This window comes from Odocoileus virginianus, chromosome 4 (assembly GCF_023699985.2).
Source record: "Odocoileus virginianus isolate 20LAN1187 ecotype Illinois chromosome 4, Ovbor_1.2, whole genome shotgun sequence".
Classification (NCBI taxonomy): Eukaryota; Metazoa; Chordata; class Mammalia; order Artiodactyla; family Cervidae; genus Odocoileus; species Odocoileus virginianus.
Window position 1 is genome coordinate 11585192 of NC_069677.1, and position 22309 is coordinate 11607500.

Here is a 22309-nt window from a genome sequence, read left to right on the forward strand (position 1 = left end):
AGCTTCTAGCATCTCTCATGAGGCTTTACTGGAAAATCTACTTCTTGTTGACTTTAACCCTCTTTATCATCTCAGTGCCCTGCTGACTCATATTATCCCCATCACAAATAATTTAAACATTCGATTTACTATGTTCATGCATTCATTGTAACTACTTACTGAACCTATATTGAAACTTAGATAAATAAAATCACATTTATTGGAGTGTTTGCATGGGGGAAATTGTGATTTGGAGTAGTGACTATAATGTCCTTATATGGGCATTCCTAGGTCCTTAAACTTGGGCCTTCTGCGATATTTAGACTGGAGTATATCATCTCTTCAATGGAGAACCTTACTGTTGACATGTGACCCAGAGGAGCACGGAAACTGCCCCAAGAGCCAGAGCCTGAGTTCTGCCTCTCACGAGTCTGGCAAGCTCAGTGCCTGCACAGGGTGGGGCATGCACGGGATGTGAAGATGCTCAGACTGTGAGATGTGTGGTAAGGCTGCTGCTTAATCTTTTCTCAAAGTCCTATCTGCTAAACAAGTCCATGATTTTGATTTATAAAATATGAAAGCTTATGAGATAAATAGAAAGCAGTTTCTTTTGAAGTTTAAAATATTTTTCCTGATGCTAGAGTAGGTAAGGGGACTTCTTGGCAACCCAGTGATTAAGACTCCACACTCCATTGCGTGGAGAACTGGTTTGATCTCTGGTTGAGAACCTAAGATCTCACATGCTGCTCAGCATGGCCAAAAAAAAATTTTTTTTTAATAGTAAGGTAAATTATGTCTTCAAATAACATTCTACATAAAATTAATTCTAGATGGATTTCAGGCAAATTTAATAGACACTCTAAAGGAAGTTAGTACAAACAATAGGCTGAGAGAAAATACTTGTAATCTACATATTAGACAAAAAATTAATATACAGAACGTATGAAGAGTTCTTAGAAACCAATAAGAAAAAAGGCAACATCCCAATAGGAAAATGGACCAAAGTAAAAAGGAGAACTAAAAGTAAACTTTTGGAAAAGATAGTAACAGTAGAAATCAGAGAAATACAAATAAAAATAAGAAATTTTAACCCCTCAGGTGAACAAAATTAATGGTAAGAATGGGGGAAAGAGACAGTCATACACTGTAGGAATATAAATTGATACAGTCTTTCTGGGGAGAAGGAAATGGCCACCCTCTCCAGTATTCTTGCCTAGAGAATCCCATGGACAGAGGAGCCTGGTAGGCTGCTGTCCATAGTGTCGCACAGAGTCGGACAAAACTGAGGCGACTTAACCAGCAGCAGCAGCAGTCTTTCTGGAGAGCCATTTCACAGCATCTTTAAACACTCAACATGTATATGTCTTTATTAACCTACTTATAGGAGTATACCATAAAGAAGTTCTCCGTTTGTCCCAGGATGCTCAGTGGCAGTTTTTATTAATAACCAACGAGAAGATGGACAGCAGCATGGTTTTCAACAGGGGATTGGTTGTGGTACAGTTTTACTGTGGAATACTGTGCAACACTAAAACAAAAAAGAAAACACAAACATGGGAAGATCTCCCACAATTTAAAAAATGTATAGAAACAGTCAGCTGTATAATATGAACTACTTTGTGCTTTTATCTCTGTACATGGATATTAGTCTGAGAGCTGCACACCCTACACACTATGGTTGCTAAAAAGGTAGAAGGGTAGAACTGGGGTAAGGGGGAGTAGAAAAGGAATTAGGAATGGAGGACATTTTACCCTACAATATTCTATGGTATCATTTGAAATTTCATGTACATGTATTTATGTTTGTACTCGTAAAAGTGGGGCTTCCCAGGTGGCTTAGTGGTAAAGAATTTGCCTGCAATGCAGGAGACGCAGGTTTGACCCTGGGTCAGGAAGATCTCCTGGAGAAGGAAATGACAGCCCTCTCCAGTGTACTTGCCTGGGATCCTGCCATGGACGAGGATCACCCACCAACCCTGTTCCAGCCACATGAACTTCCTGCAAGTATCTTGAGCATTCCAAACTCCTTTCTGCCTTAGAATTTCTGCCTAGGCTGTACCCTTGACAGAAGGTCTTCTCATCTTTACACAACTGGTTCCATCTTATCATTCAGGTTTCAGCATACTTCTCCGACTATCACCAGCTGTTCACTCTGAAGTTATGCAGGCCCTCTCCAACCCATTAGCCAGTTTAATTCTCTAAATGCTGCTCAAGAGTATTGGAAATTTTTTTAATTTATTTCTTAGTTTATTTTCTGACCCCACTGCCATCCCCAACTAGAATCAATTTCCTAATGTCAGGGGCTTTGTCGTCTTCACAGGGTGTTGCCAGAATCAAGAACTATGCTGGGCATATAGACAGCACTCAGTAGACATTTGTTTAATGAAAGAATAATAAAACCTTATCTTCAAATATAAATTGAGCCTACAGGACCCAGGGCTCTTAAGGAATAAAAGAGCCCTCATAGTGGGGCAGCATCTAGGTAGTCTTCTAGGAAAGAGACATTCTTAGGGAAATAGTCCAATTGTAACTTTTCTTGCAGAGGCTGTCTCCAGGATATTGGGGGCACTGGACGATACCCCGCCCCAGTCATTAATGATCAAGAAGCTAGGGGTTCCAGCTGTAGTAATGAGGAGATGGCTTTGTCACCACTGGGTGGGCATGGCAGGGTAGCAGCCTTTGGGCCTTTGGTCCCAGGTATGTGGTTACTTGGCAGCAGAGTGTTTGGATTCTTTCTTAAAACATGAATATGAATGTCCCTGGCAGACTTGCACTCTCCATGTTGCCACTCCGTGCCTCTCTCGATTGTCCGATATCTGAATTCTTCTCATGTTTATCTTTCCTATTAATCCCCAAGGACATCTGAGCTTTGGCCCCTGCCCTGTATGAGTAAGCGCTCTGTTCTCTAGCAGCCCAGTGGGCACTTTGGATGTTTTTGCTGATAGAAGGGAAGTTGAAATACTACTGGTAAGTCTCAAGAACCAGCTTGTGGCTAGAGGACAAGGTGTTAGCGTGTCTCACCTGCCTGAAAGGCAGGGAATGCCTGTTAAAGTTCCTGGACCCAGTTATGCAAATAGCCTATGTGGTATAATTAGGAAGTGACCCTTCCAGGGTTCCCATTGTATGTTCCCAACAGAGCCCCTAGCTAGCTTTACCTGTGCCCCTGGGGCCAGCTAAGGTTCTCAGTGATCATTCTCTCAACACTCACTTGCCATTTCTCCCACCAGTTAACACTCTTAAGTCTGACTTATGAAGACAGAAATGGCTTGCTGTCTACCAGTATCTTAGAATCATATTTCCATTCTTTAGTCTCTGGCTTTCTCAACTGGTCAGCTCACACACTCAAGACTAGAGCAACCTGCGCCCTTTGTTGTGATGATATTTCTGTACTTATTAGTAAAATACTGTAAATAATCAACAGAGCTAGTCAGAAATTTTTGCCTCTTTACAAAACCCCCAATGTCATTTTCAGGGACAGTTTCAAGATCTATAGAAGGAACTCCTGGAGAAGGAAATGGCAACCCACTCCAGTGTTCATGCCTAGAGAATCCTGTGGACAGAGAAGCCTGGTGGGCTGCTGTTCATGGGGGTCTCACAGAGTTGGACACGACTGAAGCGACTTGGCATGCATGCATGCATTGGAGAAGGAAATGGCAACCCGCTCCTGTATTCTTGCCTGGAGAATCCCAGAGACAGAGGAGCCTGGTGGACTGCTGTGTATGGGGGCACACAGAGTCGGACACAACTGAAGCGACTTAGCAGCAGCAGCAGCAGAAGGAACTCCTGGGCCCATTTAGGAATGTGAGTTTCATGTGGAAACTTCAGCTTGACTGGTTTTATATACCCACAAGGCTAAAATCAATTTTAAATAGCATGTCAAATAAAGCACAACTTACAGAATTTTAACAAAATCTAGTTCTAGCCTTTAGCAAAAACCTCTATTTTGATTATACATTGTTCGATCTGTTTTCAGTGGAACAGAAAATTATTCTGTCATATTTGTCATCATACATGACATGGGGCTCTTGTCATCTTACATACATGGGGTTCTTGAGGATGAGATGTTAGATAGCATCACTGACTCAATGAACAGGAATTTGAGCAAACTCTGGGAGATAGTAGAGGACAGAGGAGCCTAGCATGCAATAGTCCATGGGGTTGTAAAGAGTCAGACATGACTTAGCAACTGAACAACAACATTTGTGATCAGGAAATTGTTTCATGAGTGGAATTGAGTATTTTACCTAGGAATTATGTTCAAATATCATTTATAGTCAGTTTATACCAGACTTTGAAAACACCAGGACTAAGCATATCTGCAGTTTAACTTGATGGATTAGAAAATTGTGCCAGGAACAGATCTCACCATAACTAGGAGATCAGAGTTAACATCACTAGAATTGGACCTAATAGATATTATGCACCTCCTGATAAGGGTGCATCATGTTCAGGACTATTCCTGCAAAAATGCTCACTCTAATGTTAAGGAAACATCCAGCAAACCCCATTTGAGGGAATATTCTACAAAATAACTACCCTATACTCATAAAAAATGTCCAAGTCATGAAAGATAAGACCTTTTTCCATAAAGCGTGTTATAGGAATGATTAGCATCATTTAAGCAAAGTAGAGTTATCAATGTCCCCTGGTGGCTCAGACGGTAAAGAATCTGCCTGCAATGCAGGAGGCCTGGGTTTGATCCCTAGATGGGGAAGATCCCCTGGAGGAGAGCATGGCAACCCACTCCAGTATTCTTGCCTAGAGAATTCCATGGACAGAGTAGCCTGGTGGGGTACAGTCCATGGGGCCGCAAAGAATCAGACACAACTGAGCAACTAACAGCACTGAAGTATTTAGGGATATAAGGGAATCTTCTCTGTAACTTATTCTCAACAGTTTGGAAAGAGAAAGAAAAGACAAAGCAAGTGGTAGAGTGTTATTAGTTGGGACATCTGGGTGAAGGAGATATAAGAATACTTTGTACAAGATCTTGGCACTTTTCTCTATATCTGAAATTATGTTTAAATAATTTTTTAAGAAATGACGCCAATGGGATCACACTCATGAACTCAACCCCAGGTTGATACTAGTGAACTTATCAACCTGAGGACGCATTCCCTTAGTGTACCCTTAGCATGCATCTGTGCTCTGGGCCCAAAGAGGCCAGAAAGGACCATGAGGGCACTGATGAATGATGAACATAGGGGAGAATGTAGACGGAGAGGCTGGGCTTGGTTGGGAGGCCCAGACTAAACACAGTCTTGTTTGCCTGCTGCTTTTTTCCAAGCCGGGTAGCAAGGCCCTAGAGGAAAACTCACTTGGCACAGGTTCTTAGGGAAGACAGGGCCAGGCTAAGACTGCAGGGTCTCAAGTTGTATTAATTCCTGGAAACCCTAAATCTTAACAGTTTCTTTCCTACACCACCCCCCCCCCCCCGACACACACACAAATGTGGTTTCCAAAAAAAGGACCCTGAAAACCCAATCACTGACCACCTGTTACTTCCTCTAGATATGTAGTTCCCTCCTCTTTCGTCTTGCCTCAGGTTCCCTAGGAGAATTTCCATTGTGACATTTTCAGTTAAGTAGCACGTAATTAAAGTCTTAATGTTCCAGCAGCACCCTGCTTAGCTCTTTCTCTCCCCCTCTGTAATTAAGCCTGGCATGGTTACCTTTGGTTAAGGTTACTACTGAAGGGCACATTATAAGTTGAATCCAGGTCAGGCTTCCCACTGGTTCCTGCATAGACCCTGATGTGATAGTACATAGCCAAAAATAACTGGTCTGGACTGTAACTTATCTCTTGCTTTGGTGTTCATAGGAGGTTTTGAGTTTGACTGTCAACCCTGTTTTCAGGATACCATCCTCAGGAATCCAATTCACCTTTTGTATTCCAGTCTGAGATGGAATAATAGCCAAGAAGGGTGCTAACAACCCTGCCTTCTATAACATATTAATAGAATTTGGTAGATATTCCCTTTGAAGAGTCATCTACATGAGCATGTTAATTAGCATATTAAAGTTTCCTAGAGGTCCTGCAGAAAGGAAACAGGTAGTTTCTTTAACCCATCTGAATTGATTGGGTGACACTTTGAATGTCATAAGGAACAGGAAGCACTAGCCTACATGGATAGTCAAATTGCTAAGTTTAAGAGATGAGCACCTCAACAACATTTCTTAGAGGTCTTAGAGGTCTCAACAACCTTTTCTTAGAGGTCTCTGGGTCTAAAAATAATCAGACTCCAATGAATTCTTTTGCTTTATCCTTAGCTATTCATCACCAACTATTTAATGAGCACCTCTGTAACCAAAGGGTTTCTGTTGGGGATATAAAGATGGAGGACATCTCTGTCCTCAAGGACATTCCTTAGAGTTAGGGAGGTAAAGTACATAAACAAGTGTTTATCAGCGCCAAATGAATGATATGAGATACTCCAAGAAAAACACTCCCAAAAAACACTCCTGGAGTATTATGCTGGGCTTAGTCACCTAAGAACTCCTAGGTAGGCTTTAGACAAGCCGAGAGGCTGCAGAATGGTTTGAACAAAGAGAAATGCAGTGAACTGAATAATTAGCTGAAAGCAGATGGCTCATATAGGATAGTTGTTTCTAAACCTTAACATACAGCAAAATTACTTGCAGGGCTTGTTTAGAACATAAGAGTGCTGGGCCACCCTCTTAATTTCTCATCTGGCACCTCAGGAGCGGGACCCAAGATTTTGCATTTCTAACAAGTACCCAGATGATGGTTATCTTGCTGGTCTGGTGACCACAGTTTGAGAACCTTGGATTATGAAAGAGTGGAAGCTCAGAGAGCTGGAAATGTGAGCTTGGGCCTGACCATGGAGTACCTTAAATGGCAGGCTAAGTTAGACTTTGTTAGTCAAGTTTTAAATGGGGACTTGACCAAAGCAATAGAATTGTTCTCATAGTAGAGAGACATCGAATAGATAAGCAAAAAAGAGTAGCTTCAGAGAGACCAGTTTGGAGGCTGTTATTAACACATAGTTAAAACAAGAGGATTTAAAATCTCTGTATTAGGGCAGTGACGACAGGAATGGAAAGAGAAATATCCTTGCAGAAATCTTTGTGAATGAAGAATCTGCTTGCAGGACAGAAAACTGGAAGATAGTCTTGGTCATTCTCTGAGAGTCTTCAGTTAAATACAGTAACTTACATAATGTCATTTTGAAGCTTTATGTGTATTACTGGAGCTGAACTTGTTTATGTTCACACATTCTAACAGTGGGAGATGTTACCATGTTAGGTAATAGGGTAAGGCTATTTTAGAGAGCTTACATTTAACCTGTGTGTGTGCTGTGTGCTTAGTCACTCAGTTGTGTCCGACTCTTTGCAACCCTATGGACTGTAGCCTGCCAGGCTACTCTGTCCATGGAGATTCTCTAGGCAAGAATACTGGAGTGGGTTGCCACGCCCTCCTCCAGGGGATCTTCCCAACCCAGGGATGGAACCCAGGTCTCCCGCATTGCAGACAGATTCTTTACCATCTGAGCCACCAGGGAAGCCCACCTGAGAGCTTATTTGAAGGCTTAGGAGAAAAGAGTAGTGTGGATACATCCTGGACTCAGGAGTGGCCCTTCTTTGCCAGGAGAATTTGGCTTCCTTGCCAGGCATAGCACTTGGAAGGATGGCCTATGAGGAGAAGAAGCCAGAAGAAGACACCTTCCCCAGCCTTGGTGCTTGTGTCGCAACTAGAAGACTTCCTTGTGCTCATGATATGTTTATAGAAGAAAACAGATCCCAGGTGACCTCAGTTCCTACTGATCTGCTGATTCTCGTTGCCCTATTACAACTAGAAACCATTAGTTAAACAAAAATCCTGTATTTAGGTTTTAGACTAATATATAGTTTGACACTAATAGGTTTCATACTAGTAACTCTGTATTTAGGTTTCATCCTTTCTTCAGTCTCAGTTTAGGGAAGTGTTAGCACATTCTTTTGGTGGTGTTGTTTTGAACCATTCAGAAGCCTTTTAGGAGAGTTTCCTTTTCCACAGTTTAGAAAAAAAAAAAAGTGCATTTCCTCTCCAGAGGCTGTGGACAAGTCTCAGAGATAAAATAATATCGATGAAACTAATATCTAGAATATTTGCTCTTAGAAGAGTAGTAGAGCTGTGTTCACTGACTTTTGCCTGATCTGATGTGTCAAGCTTCAGAATTCTTAGCCGTAACTTCCAGAGCCAACTAGAGGGAATAGTTAATCATATGAACGAGTATGATAGCCTGTGACAGCCATGGTGTAGCATGTTTCAGTTCAGTTCCGTCACTCAGTTATGTACGATTCTTTGTGACTCCATGGACTGCAGTACGCCAGGCTTCCCTGTCCATCACCAGCTCCTGGAGCTTGTTCAAACTCTTGTCCAGTTGAGTCGGTGATGCAGTCCAATCTCATCCTCTGTCGTCCCCTTCTCCTCCTGCCTTCAGTCTGTCCCAGCATCAGGTTCTTTTCCAATGAGTCAGTTCTTTGCATCAGGTGGCCAAAGTATTGGAGCTTCAGCTTCAGCATCAGTCCTTCCAATGAATATTCAGGACTAATTTCCTGTAGGATTGACTGGTTTGATCTCCTTGCAGTCCAAGGGACTCTGAAGAGTCTTCTCCAACACCACAGTTCAAAAGCATCAATTCTTTGGTGCTCAGCTTTCTTTATAGTCCAACTCTCACATCCATATATGACTACAGGAAAAACCATAGCTTTGACTAAATGGACCTTTGTTGGCAAAGTAATGTCTCTGCTTTTTAATATGCTGTCTAAGTTTTTCATAGCTTTTCTTCCAAGGAGCAAGTGTCTTTTAATTTTGTGGCTGTAGTCACCATTTGCAGTGATTTTGGAGCCCAAAAATATAAAGTCACTGTTTCCATTGTTTCCCCAACTATTTGCCATGAAGTGATGGGACCAGATGCCATGATCTTAGTTTTTTTAATGTTTAGTTGTTAGCTGGCTTTTTCACTCTCCTCTTCACTTTCATCAAGAGGCTCTTTAGTTCCTCTTTACTTTCTGCCGTAAGAGTGGTGTTATCTGCTTATCTGAGATTATTGATATTTCTCCTGGCAATCTTGATTGTAGCTTGTGCTTCATCCAGCCTGGCATTTTGCATGATGTATTCTGCATATAAGTTAAATAAACAGGGTGACAATATATATAGCCTTGATGTACTCCTTTCCCAATTTGGAGCCAGTCTGTTGTTCCATGTCCAGTTCTAACTCTTGCTTCTTGACCTGCATACAGATTTCTCAGGAGGTAGGTAAAGTGGTCTAGTATTCCCATCTCTTTAAGAATTTTCCACAGTTTTTGTTGTGATCCACACAGTCAGAGGCTTTGGTGTAGTCAGTGAAGCAGAAGTAGATGCTTGTCTGGGGTGGGGGAGGGGCTGGACTCGGTGCCCTTTGATGTCTCTCCTCCCTCTGCCTCCGGCTCAGAGAGAAGATTACACAGGTAGAACTGAGGCCAAGGAAACCTGGCAACGAGCAGTTGGAAATCTTATTTGACTCTGCATCCAGTGGCATCCTGCCAGAAGTCAAAGTAGAAAGTGTGGGGACAGGGCATTGAAGCAACCAGCAGTAGGCAATGGAGATCTGGTCTGAATTAGAACAGAATTTCAAAGATTTCATCTATATTAGAGCCAGGGGTGCTGACTTTTCACCCTCTTGGAGATTGTTTTGTCTGTTAGAGAAGATCCCAATATGAAGAGCTAACGTCCCAGTGGGCTTTGAAGATGAAAAGGATCCCTGCCCTATATGGGTGCCACTGGATTTGGAATTGTCCCTGTGGTTCAGATCTCTGTGCACATGCTCCCAGGATAGGACCAGCAGAGAAGAGAAGGGGACCAGTAAGTAGAAAGTACATAAGAGAGAGTTCAGAAACTTAACACAATATTGTTAGTCAATCACGTGTGCTAAGTCACTTCTGACTCTGTGACCCCATGGACTATAGCCCACAAGATTTCTCTGTCAATGGGATTCTCCAGGCAAGAATACTGGAGTGGGTTGCCATTCCCTCTTCCAGAGGATCTTCCCAGCCCAAGGATTGAACCCAAATCTCTTATGTCTCCTGCACGGGCAGACAGGTTCTTTACCACTAGCACCACCTGGGAAGCTACTACAGTCAACTATACTCCAATATAAAATTTTTTTTAATTATTTAAAAAAATAGAGCCCAAAACAATGTGCTTTTGAGGCTCAGAGTGGACCTTCATTTTGTATTTTTAGTTTAATGAGAAAAATAAGACAGATACTATAAATCATAGAGATCTGAATGTTAAAAATTTATTTTAAAAAGCATAAAAATAGCCTGAGTAGAGTGGTGAAGAATGATAAGTTGGCAAGGGACTCATTGGAGAAGAAATTCCTCAACTAAGTGTGTAAAAGCTATGACTTAATAAGCAGGAAGCAGGGGTTTGCACTATGCACTTGGGACTTGAATCAGGCTAAGAGGTGAGGGAAGGAATATCCTGAGCCAGGCTGTGTGCAAACTTTAGTCTAAGTTTGTGGTAGGAGCAGTCGCAAGGGCAACAAGTTACCTAGTTTTTGGAACAGGCTGACTCTCCCACTCCCACATGTCCTATTGCTGTCACCGTAGCAGCTTTCCTCTGCTACCAAGTGGCCCAGACACCAAGACAGGCAACAAAGTGGTTTTCAAGGAAGTCAACATGTCAAGAACTGGTGGTGCCTTGCCTCAGGACCTCATTTGAAAGTGCAACCAGGAGACTATTTTTGCTAAACATTCTGCTGAAAGACTTGCCAGGGCCCTTCTGTTGTATCATGAAGGATACACTAATGCTGTAGGTTTTGTGCTCTCCATGCGTATAAACAATTGAATTTATGAATTTATTACTCAGAGAATTTCACCCTTGACCTTCCCATCATACACCCTTCTCTAGACGTGCAATTTCCAGTGTGAAAAAAAAGGATGTGATACTTATGATTTTTATATTAAGTAAATTATTTATAGAAAGCCAAAGAAAACAGAAATGTTTGGGCATATCTAATCTCTATAGACAGATGTATTTGAATGCATTCACATTATATATAACTCAAGATATTGAGAGCAATAAGAATGAGTTTACAATTATTCTTGTATCATTGGAGCTGAAGCAAGACAAAATAAAAGGAGTTTAAAGGACTTTTTTGTAAATATCTAATGATTTTAGGAGTCTTTGTGATTTCTTCTGATTTCGGCTACTGGAGTCAAAACTTCCAAAACAATATTATGATCAATACCAGCAAGAATTTTATAGACCTATTGTCCATCTAGAGGGTGGGTGATGAGGTGTGACTAATGAAGAACAACTAGACCCCGAATCTTTTAGCAATTACATAATACAGTGTATGAATTACATACTGTGTATATGTATTACGAATCACATCTGCCTTTGGGATGTGATTGAATACTGTCACTGAACTGCAGAAGACTGGATTGAAATAAGTTTTCCTTCTTGAGTTGTGCCCGTGAAGTCAGTGTACAGAATGGTGGGCCAGCTCAGTGAGTTATGCATCTGAGGCACTTGTAACCCACCAAAACCTTGGGTGCCATCTGTACATGTGTGTACTCTGGGGTCCCAGCCTAGCCCTTCTAAGGACACCATTCCTGGTCTTTGGGGCTATTAAACACACAAAACTAATAGAACTGGCTTCTTTTTGTTTAGGAGTTGTGGTCTTTCACTTTCAACTCACTTTGAGATCAGTGGAAAGAAAGCTGAACCGGTATTTTGTGATTAGAAAGCTGGCAGATGACAGATGTGTGGATGCAGCTGTATCCTAAATTTGCATCTTTGGTGACTTGCACACAATGTATTCTTTCGGAATAGTTTTACAAAATTTACACTAGAGCAAAAAAAGTAGAAGCTTTTCTTTTTTTAGGTGTAACGTTAAAAGTGAAATAAATATGAGGCAAAACATTTCAGGAAGAAAATTTAATTTATAAATTATCAAAATTTCTAGTATATTCAGTCACTACCCCTATTGTATACAAATATCTTATATTTTGGTTAATAATGAAAGGTTACCCAACTAAAAGAATGTACAACATAGACAGTAGACTTATTAGGATGTGTTCAAGTATGTAAACTCTCATGGGCTTTATTCCTATTCCAATTTTCATCTTTATGTCAAGCAGACAGCTCTCATCTCCTGTGGTGCTTAGAAACATGATTCTTTTTTTTTTTTAGAAACATGATTCTTAAATACCTAAAATTATGGAACCTTTCTCTCAAGGCTTAGACCAATAATGTTGATATGTTTATTCCAACCCCATGATGTTATCTGAGACCCTAATATTCATAGCCATTCAGTTGCCTGGTCATCAAGCCCATCAAAAGCTCCTGTTCTGAGGGATAACCTGTAGATAAAGAGGCATGTGTCATCTCCAGGGAGTAACCTGTACTGCTTAAACTTCTTAATGGTGGGAGGGCAGACAGCAATGACCTGTAGCCCAAAGATGCGACTCCTTATTCTCCAGTGAGATTTCAGGCATTGATTGTAAGTTATTCTAAGTGGGGAGGGAGAATAGCACAGACTAGCAACTGGTAGCCCTAAGTTTTTCTTTGTTTTCATGAGGCATAGCACTTTGAGGTTAAAAATGGCCTTACGTTATCTGGTCTAGCCTATAGAAGAACATAAAGATGTAATGAAGGAAGATACAGAGTAGAATCACAGACATGGAACTGGGGAGATAGTTATGGTTTTATTACTTTTTATTTAACTTAGATGGTACTTCCAGTGGAAGTATAACATTTGTTATCCTTAATCCTAATAACAACCCTATAGGGTTGATACTAATGTTATCTTCATTTACTGATGAGAAAACTGAGATAGAGAGAGATCAAGTAATTGGCCCAGAGTCACAGAGCTATGCAGTGGTAGGGCAAGACTTTGAATGCACTGTGTCTAATCTGTCCATTTTATGGATGAAGAAACAGAGGCCTGAATGTCTGTCCAGTGCTACCATCTCTCTGTTGCCATCCATTAAGTAGGCACCAGTGGATTATTCTTGAATCATATAATCAAGGCAGGAAAATTATGCGTTATACTGAAAGAGTTTTCTTTTTTAATCTCCTTGAACAAGATATCATTAAGAGATGAATGTTGGTGTCAAGAATTCTCTAGCCATCGGTGAAGCTTTGGAATGTGTTCTGTGACCATGCATCATGTCTACTTTTCTTAGATATTAAGGAAGAAATTGGGCAGTTTAGAGAGTTGGCTAGGGAATTAAATTAGAATGTTATCTATATACAAAAATAAACTCAAAATGAATGAAAGACCTAAACATAAGACCAAATACAGTACTATAAAACTCCTAGAGGAAAATGTAGGTGCATACTACTCCTTGACATAAATCACAGCAATATTTTTTTTGGCTCTCTACCCTAGAGTAACAGAAACAAAAGCAAAAATAAACAAATGGAACCTAATTAAACTTAAAAGCTTTGGCACAACAAAGGAAACCATAAACAGAAAAGAACTGGGAGAAAATACTACCAACAATGCTACCAACAAGGGATTAATCTCCCAAATATACAAACAGCTCATACAGCTTAATATTAAAACAAACAAACAACCCAATCAAAAAATGACCAGAAGACCTATATAGACATTTCTCCAAAGACATACAGATGGCCAACAGCCAGCCACATGAAGAGGTGTTCAGTATTGCTAATTATTTGAGAAATGCAAATTAAAACTACAACGAGGCATCACTTCACACTGATCAGTATGACAATCATCAAAAAGTCTAGAAATCACATGTGCTAGAGAAGATGTGGAGAAGAAGGAACCCTCTACAATCCTGTTGTTGGAAATATACATTGGTGCAGCTACTGTGGAGGATGATATGGAGATTCCTTAAAAAACTAAAAATGGAATTATCATATGATCCAGTGATCTCATTCCTAGGCAGATATCCAAAGAAAACTCTAATTTGAAAAGATACCTGCTCCCCAATGTTTATAGCAGCACTATTTTTAATAGCTAAGACATGGGAGCAACCTAAATGTCCATCAACAGATGACTCAATAAAGAAGATGTAGTGTGTGTATGTATATATATACACACACACATAATACACATATAATGGAATATTACTAATGCATAAAAAAGAATGGCGTAATGCCATTTGCAGCAACATGGATAGACCTCAAGATTATCATTTTAAGTGAAATAAGTCAGACAACGACAAATACCATAGTGTAGCACTTACATATGAAATCTTAAATGATATAAATGAACTTATGTACAAAACGGAAACAGACTGCAGACATAGAAAACAAGTTTATGATTACCAAAGGGAAAAGGGGGCGGAGGATAAATCGGGAGTTTGGGATTAACATATACACATTACTGTTTATGGGCTACATGGGCGTTCCTTGTGTCTCAGCTGGTAAAGAATCTGCCTGCAATGCAGGAGACCTGGGTTCGATCCCTGGTTGGGAAGATCCCCCTGGAAAAGGGAAAGGCTACCAACTCCAGTATTCTGGCCTGGAGAATTCCATGGACTGTACAGTCCATGGGTCACAAAGAGTTGGACACAACTGAGGAACTTTCACTCACTACTGTATATAAATTAGATAAACAAGAAGGATTTACTGTATAGCACAGGTAACTATATTCAGCATCTTATAATGACCTATAATAGTGAAGAATCTGAAAAAATATAGATATATATACACACACATATGTATAACTGAATCACTTTGCTATACACCTAAAACCAACATAACTTTGTAAATCAATTATAGTTCAATTAAAAGAAAGATTTAAAAAACAAGCAAATATGGCAAAAAAAATTGTCTAGACTTAGACAAAAAAATTGTCTACCTACCTAGGTGGTAGGTACCTGGATGTTAATTTTTTTCTATATATTTTTCTCTGTCTTAAAAATATCTCATAGTAAAATGAACCTCAGAATATTTTTTTTCCTGATCTAGAAAGGATGGACATACCATCCTTGATTATCTGCATATTACCTGTCTTCCCAGTGACTTAAAGCCAGATACCAACCTTATGAGGCAGTTTTTAATACCTCAAGGCTAAAAAGGAAGCATTAGTTCAGAACCCTGGAGAGATGTAGAGGTGCCTGGATTCTGGTCCTCGCTTTATGACTAACTGATCTATGACCATGGACTTCCCAAATACAAGCTTTCCTTGCCTTATCTGTAAAATTAGTGAGACTGAGATTGTTTTCATCATTGAAATGTTGTAACATATAAATTATATATAAATGTATATTTGTATTATATTAATGTTTCTCTCTTCAAGAAAATTAGAGATAGTAAGGGAACATTTCATGCAAAAGTGGGCTCAATAAAGGACAGAAATGGTATGGACCTAACAGAAGCAGAAGATATTAAGAAGAGGTAGCAAGAATACACAGAAGAACTGTACAAAAAAGATCTTCATGACCCAGATAATCACAATGGTGTGATCACTCACCTAGAGCCAGACATCCTGGAATGTGAAGTCAAGTGGGCCTTAGAAAGCATCACTACAAACAAAGCTAGTGGATGTGATGGAATTCCACTTGAGCTATTTCAAATCCTGAAATACGATGCTGTGAAAGTGCTGCACTCAATATGCCAACAAATTTGGAAAACTCAGCAGTGGCCACAGAACTGGAAAATGTCAGTGTTCATTCCAATCCCTAAAAAAGGCAATCCCAAAGAATGCTCAAACTACCGCACAATTGCAGTCATCTCACATTGCTAGTAAGGTAATGCTCAAAATTCTCCAAGCCAGGCTTCAGCAATATGTGAACCGAGAACTTCCAAATGTTCAAGCTGGTTTTAGAAAAGGCAGAGGAACCAGAGATCAAATTGCCAATATCTGCTGGATCATTGAAAAAGCAAAGAGTTCCAGGAAAACATCTATTTCTGCTTTATTGACTACACCAAAGCCTTTAACTGTGTGGATCACAATAAACTGTGGAAAATTCTGAAGGAGATGGGAATACCAGACCACCTGACCTGCCTCTTGAGAAACCTGTATGCAGGTCAGGAAGCAACAGTTAGAACTGGACATGGAACAACAGACTGGTTCCAAGTAGGAAAAGGAGTACGTTAAGGCTGTATATTATCACCCTGCTTATTTAACTTATATGCAGAGTACATCATGAGAAACGCTGGGCTGGAAGAAGCACAAGCTGGAATCAAGATTGCCGGGAGAAATATCAATAAGCTCAGATATGCAGATGACACCACCCTTATGGCAAAAAGTGAAGAGGAACTAAAGAGCCTCTTGATGATGAAAGTGAAAGAGGAGAGTGAAAAAGTTGGCTTAAAGCTCAACATTCAGAAAACAGATCATGGCATCTGGTCCCATCACCTCATGGCAAATAGATGGGGAGACAGTGGAAACAGTGGCTGACTTTATTTTTTGGGCTCCAAAATCACTGCAGATGGTGACTGCAGCCATGAAATTAAAAGACACTTACTCCTTGGAAGGAAAGTTATGACCAACCTAGATAGCATATTAAAAAGCAGAGACATTACTTTGCCAACAAAGGTCCGTCTGGTCAAGGCTATGGTTTTTCCAGTAGTCATGTATGGATGTGAGAGTTGGACTGTGAAGAAAGCTGAGCACCAAACAATTGATGCTTTTGAACTGTGGTGTTGGAGAAGACTCTTGAGAGTCCCTTGGACAAGGAGATCCAGCCAGTCCATCCTAAAGGAGATAAGTCCTGGGTGTTCATTGGAACGACTGATGCTGAAGCTGAAGCTCCAATACTTTGGCCACCTCATGAGAAGAGTTGACTCGTTGGAAAAGACCCTGATGCTGGGAGGGATTGGGGGCAGGAGGAGAAGGGGACGACAGAGGATGAGATGGCTGGATGGCATCACCGACTCGATGGGCATGAGTTTGAGTGGACTCTGGGAGTTGGTGATGGACCGGGAGGCCTGGCGTGCTGCGATTCACGGGGTTGCAGAGAGTCGGACACGACTGAGCAACTGAACTGAACTGAACTGAATGTTGCATAGACTAGCAACTTGATGTTCCTTTTTACAATAATTATAGAGGCTGAAACATGGTATAAACACAGATGTTGGGCTAAGATTAAATATATGTGGTAGTGGAGTCAGATCTAGGTATAAATTTTGTTTCTCTGCCACTTACCAACACTGACCCTTGGTTTCTTGGAACACTCTATTTCCTAAAATGACAATCATACTAAATAGTACCTATCTCAGCTTGGAAAGATTTGATGAGATAACAGTATTACTGTTGTAGTTATTACAAATCAGTCAGTTAACTGTTGTGCCTGGAAATGTACTAGAATAAATTCTCAAACAGCTCATTGCATCCATTTTTCAAAGATAGGATGAGCATCACGTGCCAATTATTCTTTGAAGTAGCAATAAACTAAGTATAAATTTAAGACTAAATGATGCCATATTCTTTTGCATTCAAAGTGATTTAGAGGTAGCCCTGTCTCAATACAGGACCCTAACTGTAGATGACAAATTAGAGATTGCTTCCAATTCTTGAATTCTCTTTTATGTGGGCTGTGGTTGAATGGCCCTAATTGTTTACACAGAATAAACTTGAAACAAAAGTGAGAATACTCTTGATTTTTATTTGTACTTTGTAATCTGTCCACTTGCCACTAATTTGTTCAGAATGCACCAAAGCAGAACCAGATGACAGAGAAAAAGAATGGTCAGTCAAAATTTGCATTCTTGAATCTCAAAGCCAGCCTGTGGTTTGCCATGGAACAGAAAATGTATTCAGTCATCTGTCTGCGTAGTAGTACCAGGCACAATTAATGTAGCTGGGCCTCTAGCTCTGCTGACTTAACTGGCTCATATCTAAAGTTTTGAAGGCTTGGATTTAATAGAGCCTTGTGGTATCACGTGGGTATGGTGAATGGAAAGCCTCTGCAGCTTATCAACAGAAAGATAAGAGGCCCACTACCAATGCTTCTGAGATGTTTATCACCCAGGCTTTTGAGAACAAGAGTTTGACCCATACCAAACATTTCAGAAATAATGTCAACACAACCAAGACCACAGCCAACACAGAATTGTCTGAGATAAGATTACAACTTTGTCCTTAAAGGGACGTCAACCAAGCCAGTCTATCCCCACATAGTCCCTGAGCTGAGCAACCCTCTGAGTGTTCCTTCATACCAAGGGGCTTTAGGAGCTCAATTTTTAATGCTTCTACATGCAGATATTCTGCCATTGTTTTCCAGAGTATGCACAGAACTCTGACCATAGCCAAGGAAGTTCCCACAGGGTCAAGAGCCTGAGTGTGCCTATGAGATCCACCAGTTATAGAAGCTGGAGGCAGCTCTCTATTGGCAAAAGCATTGATTCACTTTAAGGTTTTATATTGAATGTATTGGGCAGGTCTAGGCTGTAGGGCCTCCAAGGCCAGATTAGACCTCTAGTCTGGGTCTCAGATAAAGTCATTATAGGAAAAGATTATTTGGTTTTTGAGACAAATGGATGTGAAAAGTCACAGCAATACTCTGTGTAAATACCAGCATGCAAACTGGTACCAGGGTAAGAGGGCCCATCAGGGGTGAGGTGAAATTGGTCAGGTGTTCTCCCAAGACCTTTGCCATTGAGAAGCAGCATCACAAAAGAGACAACTCACCTTTGATGTGTCATCCAGATGCTAGCCCTATCACATCTTGCTTTGAAATGCCTCACATTCCTTCTTTTGTCCTTGCTGTGTCCTAGGGTGGCCTTCTGGATTCTAATCTTCTTCCCAGGGCTATGTTACATGTAGTTTCCAAATTAATTAAAAAAACAAAAGCCCTTTTTATCGCCCCATTTCCCAGTAGAGTCTCACAATAAAGTTCATACTCCTCTAGTTTATTATTAAATGTTTTCACTTTTTCTGTCCAGTTTTTCCTTTTCTGTTAATCTGTATTTCATTTAAAGGATCTACTTAAGGGCTGTGTTAACTTATTTTTCCATTTTCCTGCCTCTGTGCTTTTGTTCCTGGCATGTCCCCCTTTTGGAATTCTCTTCTATTCAGACACATCTTTTCCATTAAAACTTTTCAGACCAGTCTCGCTGCCTCCACTGATTTGACCCTCCTCTGAACTCTGTTTCTGTATCATCTAGAGTCCATGCCAGCCCTTTGGCAATCAATCATATACTGCTTTGCGCATTTATCTTCATTTTGCGTGTTCTGTCTTGCTCTTTGGCTCTTGTCTTTCTCGCTCTCTCTGTCTCTCTCTCTGTGTATGTAACTAGATAAGGGGTTTGAAAATAAAATCTGTCTTATACAACTTTAGTATACTCATCAGTGCTTTATGACATTGGTATCAGTTGATGAATCTCACTGAGAGGCTTGATTTTTTTTTTTTTTTCCATGAAGGCAGGGGTCTTTGTCTTCTACTACTACTGTATCCACAGCACCTGTGGATTGAGTGCTAGCTCTTACCATCTGATAATAGGGGGGTTTCCTTGACCAGGATCTGCAGCTGGCCTTGATACTCTGCCTTGTACCCTGCTTCCTGAGGCTGAGCTCTCTTATTCCCAGGCTGGCAGCCTACCTTAAGTGTCCTGACACAGCTATGTCTATCTGTTCTTTCTCCTCAGATGCGTACTCTCATTCCTCAAGTGAAAACGGAGGCAAGTCCGAGTCGGTGGCCAACCTGCAGGCCCAACCATCCCTGAACTCCATCCACAGCTCCCCTGGGCCCAAGCGTTCCACCAACACCCTGAAGAAGTGGCTGACAAGTCCCGTGCGCCGGCTTAACAGTGGGAAAGCAGACGGAAACATCAAGAAGCAGAAGAAAGTACGAGATGGTCGAAAGAGCTTTGACCTGGGATCTCCCAAGCCTGGGGATGAGACGACCCCTCAGGGAGATAGCGCTGATGAGGTAATTACACGAGGCCTCGGAGCCTTCCATCAGGAGGGGCTTCTGACATGCCTCATTCCTGGTGCCTCAAGAGATGTCCTTCACCAAGGTTTGTGAACTAGCCGGATTCTAACTCCCCATAGTTGGTCTTCTTGGGCCTAGGTATTTTCAAGATACCTAGTTTGAATGTAGTTCCCTGCACTATACAGTAGGACCTTGTTGTTTATCCATTCTAAATGTAATAGTTTTCATCTGCCAACCCCAGACCTCCCAGTCTATCCCTCTTCCTTCTCCACCCACCCTTTGGAGATGGCAGTCTAGGCCCACAGGAAGCCAGTGGCCACCAAGTCCCCAGTCTCTACTAGAGACTACAAAAAACCTGCTAGGACTTTATTTATTTATTTTTAAAATATTTGGTTTGTTGCTCAGGGTCTTAGTTGCTGCAGGCAAGATCTTTAGTTGTGACCTATGGACAGTTAGTTGTGGCATGTGGGATCTAGTTCCTTGAGCACGGACTGAACGCTGGCCCCCTGCATTGGGAGCATGGAGTCTTAGCCACTGGACTACCAGGCAAGTTCCTGCTAGGCCTGCTTAGAATAAGAATAAAAGGATGGAGATCATTTCACTTGGAGAACAAGAGGACTGTCTTTTGAGATTATGACTGTTTTCGTGTATGTTGAGCAGTGCCGTATATAAAAGGGAGTAGACAACTGGTTTCTCCAGAGGGCAGTATTATACTTAACAGGTGAAGGTTTACAGTAGACAAGGTTTCAGCCTTTAATGAAGCTCAACTAGTAATGAAATGGGCCTTCATGAAAACAAATGAACATCCATATTGGAAAGGTTTGAGAGAGCATATGACCTCACATAGCAGTCGGAGAGACCCTTGTTGACCTGATGGTCAGACTGGCCAATGATCTCTTACATCCCTTCCAAAGCTGCAATTCTGTGGTCAAAATATAAAGGGTATTTGCTTATGGAATGAGATAACTCTTTTACATGGCAAACTAACCTACTCTAGTCACTGACATGGCTAAGAAATTCTTCTTGATATGAAATCAGACTCTTTTTGTGGTTTTAGGCTATCTGCTTTTTCTTCCTCTGAGAATGACAGCAGAGCCTGGTGACATTTAGATTGTGGTTTAATTGTTGTTCATAAACTTAAAATGTTGGTTTCTCTCTGACCACTGTCTCAGCCTTTTCTTTTCCTGGTTAATCAGTAAGGTAGATGTCTTTCATGTGTGTGTGTGTTTTCCCCCGTTTGGTCCTCACTGTCCTTTGAGATACACAAGGGTGCCCATTCTACACAGGGAAAACTAGGAGTGTGTTGAGAGAGGAGGGTATCATATGTTGCCTTTTAAGAAATCCCAAGTCCTGAACCAACTGACATCTCTAACTGCAGGAAACAGTGACTAATGCTGCTCTTTTGTTCTAGAAGAGCAAGAAAGGTTGGGGTGAAGATGAGGCAGATGAAGAGTCACACACACCCCTCCCCCCGCCTATGAAGATCTTTGACAACGACCCCACACAGGACGAAATGGTAGGATCTTTTTCTCACTTGAAAGAGCCATGTGTGAAATGTGATTTTGTTTAGTGTGTGTGGTAAGGGTAGTAATGCGCTCTCTCTCCCTTGTTATCTCTTATGCCTCATGATTCCAAGATGATGCAGATTCCATCTGTATTGGGCTGTGGGGACTAACTTCATTTTGGGCAGTGTAGGGGTGGGTTCTCAAAGCGAGAATTCTCAAAGTGAGAATCTGCTTAGTATCAGGTCCTGCTGATGAAGGATAATGGCTCTCTCTTTGGAAACAGCAGATCCCAAAAGAAACTACTTGTCTCAAAGAAGAAGCTGAGATGATTCTAGGTTGTGATTGTTCTGTTGTACATAACTGTTCAACCAATGTTTTAGTTGATGGTTTTCCTCATCCTTAACTCTAAACCCCAAATCACAGTAACTTCCAGTTAAGCCTGGTGCAAACGCAGAGTAAGGGATGGAGATGCTGCTAAGGGCAGGTTTTGTCATAGATGGACAAACCCAATGTGCCAGGTTGCCCCAGTTCTTTGGTTTGCAAAACCCCTGACTCGGTGGCATGCAGAGGCTCACTGGTGTTGGGAATGTGTGCGTCCCTGTGTCTCTGAGCACAGCTGGTCATCCCAGCCGTTCTGGAGCAGAGCTCAGGCTGGATTTGCTTCCTGGTACTGAGTTGGGGCTCAGGCAGGTCCCTCCTTTCTTAGTGTAATCTGTTACCACCCTTCCTCACCGCCTGAAGTGCTCTCACTCCATCGTGTTTCTCTTGCTGCTTCTCTCAGCCTTTCTGTGGAGGACTGGAGGCGGAGGTGATGACTTCAGGGTTATTTTATGGTACTGGTGGTGGTGGTTAGCCATCCCCCCAGGGTCTCCCTGGGCTCTCTCTTGCTGTGTCCCGCACTCAGCAGCCCCCTCAGAGGTGGTATGCCCAAGTTGCACGGGCAGGGAGCTGACCTTCACGGTGCCACCCAGGGTGCAA

General features: G+C 41.4%; 1 protein-coding gene across 21 annotated transcripts in view; it reads left to right on the forward strand.

Moving 5' to 3' along the window:
* KALRN (kalirin RhoGEF kinase) overlaps positions 1 to 22309 on the forward strand; it is a 668360-nt gene that overhangs the window by 568535 nt on the left and 77516 nt on the right. For 17 of the 21 annotated variants that reach the window (XM_070466100.1, XM_070466108.1, XM_070466104.1 and 14 more), the window contains 2 exons: positions 19540 to 19823; positions 21238 to 21342. In XM_070466100.1, coding sequence (XP_070322201.1) covers positions 19540 to 19823; positions 21238 to 21342 — 389 coding nt within the window. The remainder of the gene's footprint in view (positions 1 to 19539; positions 19824 to 21237; positions 21343 to 22309) is intronic. The other 4 variants (XM_070466101.1, XM_020899511.2, XM_020899512.2 and 1 more) reach the window with 1 other exon arrangement.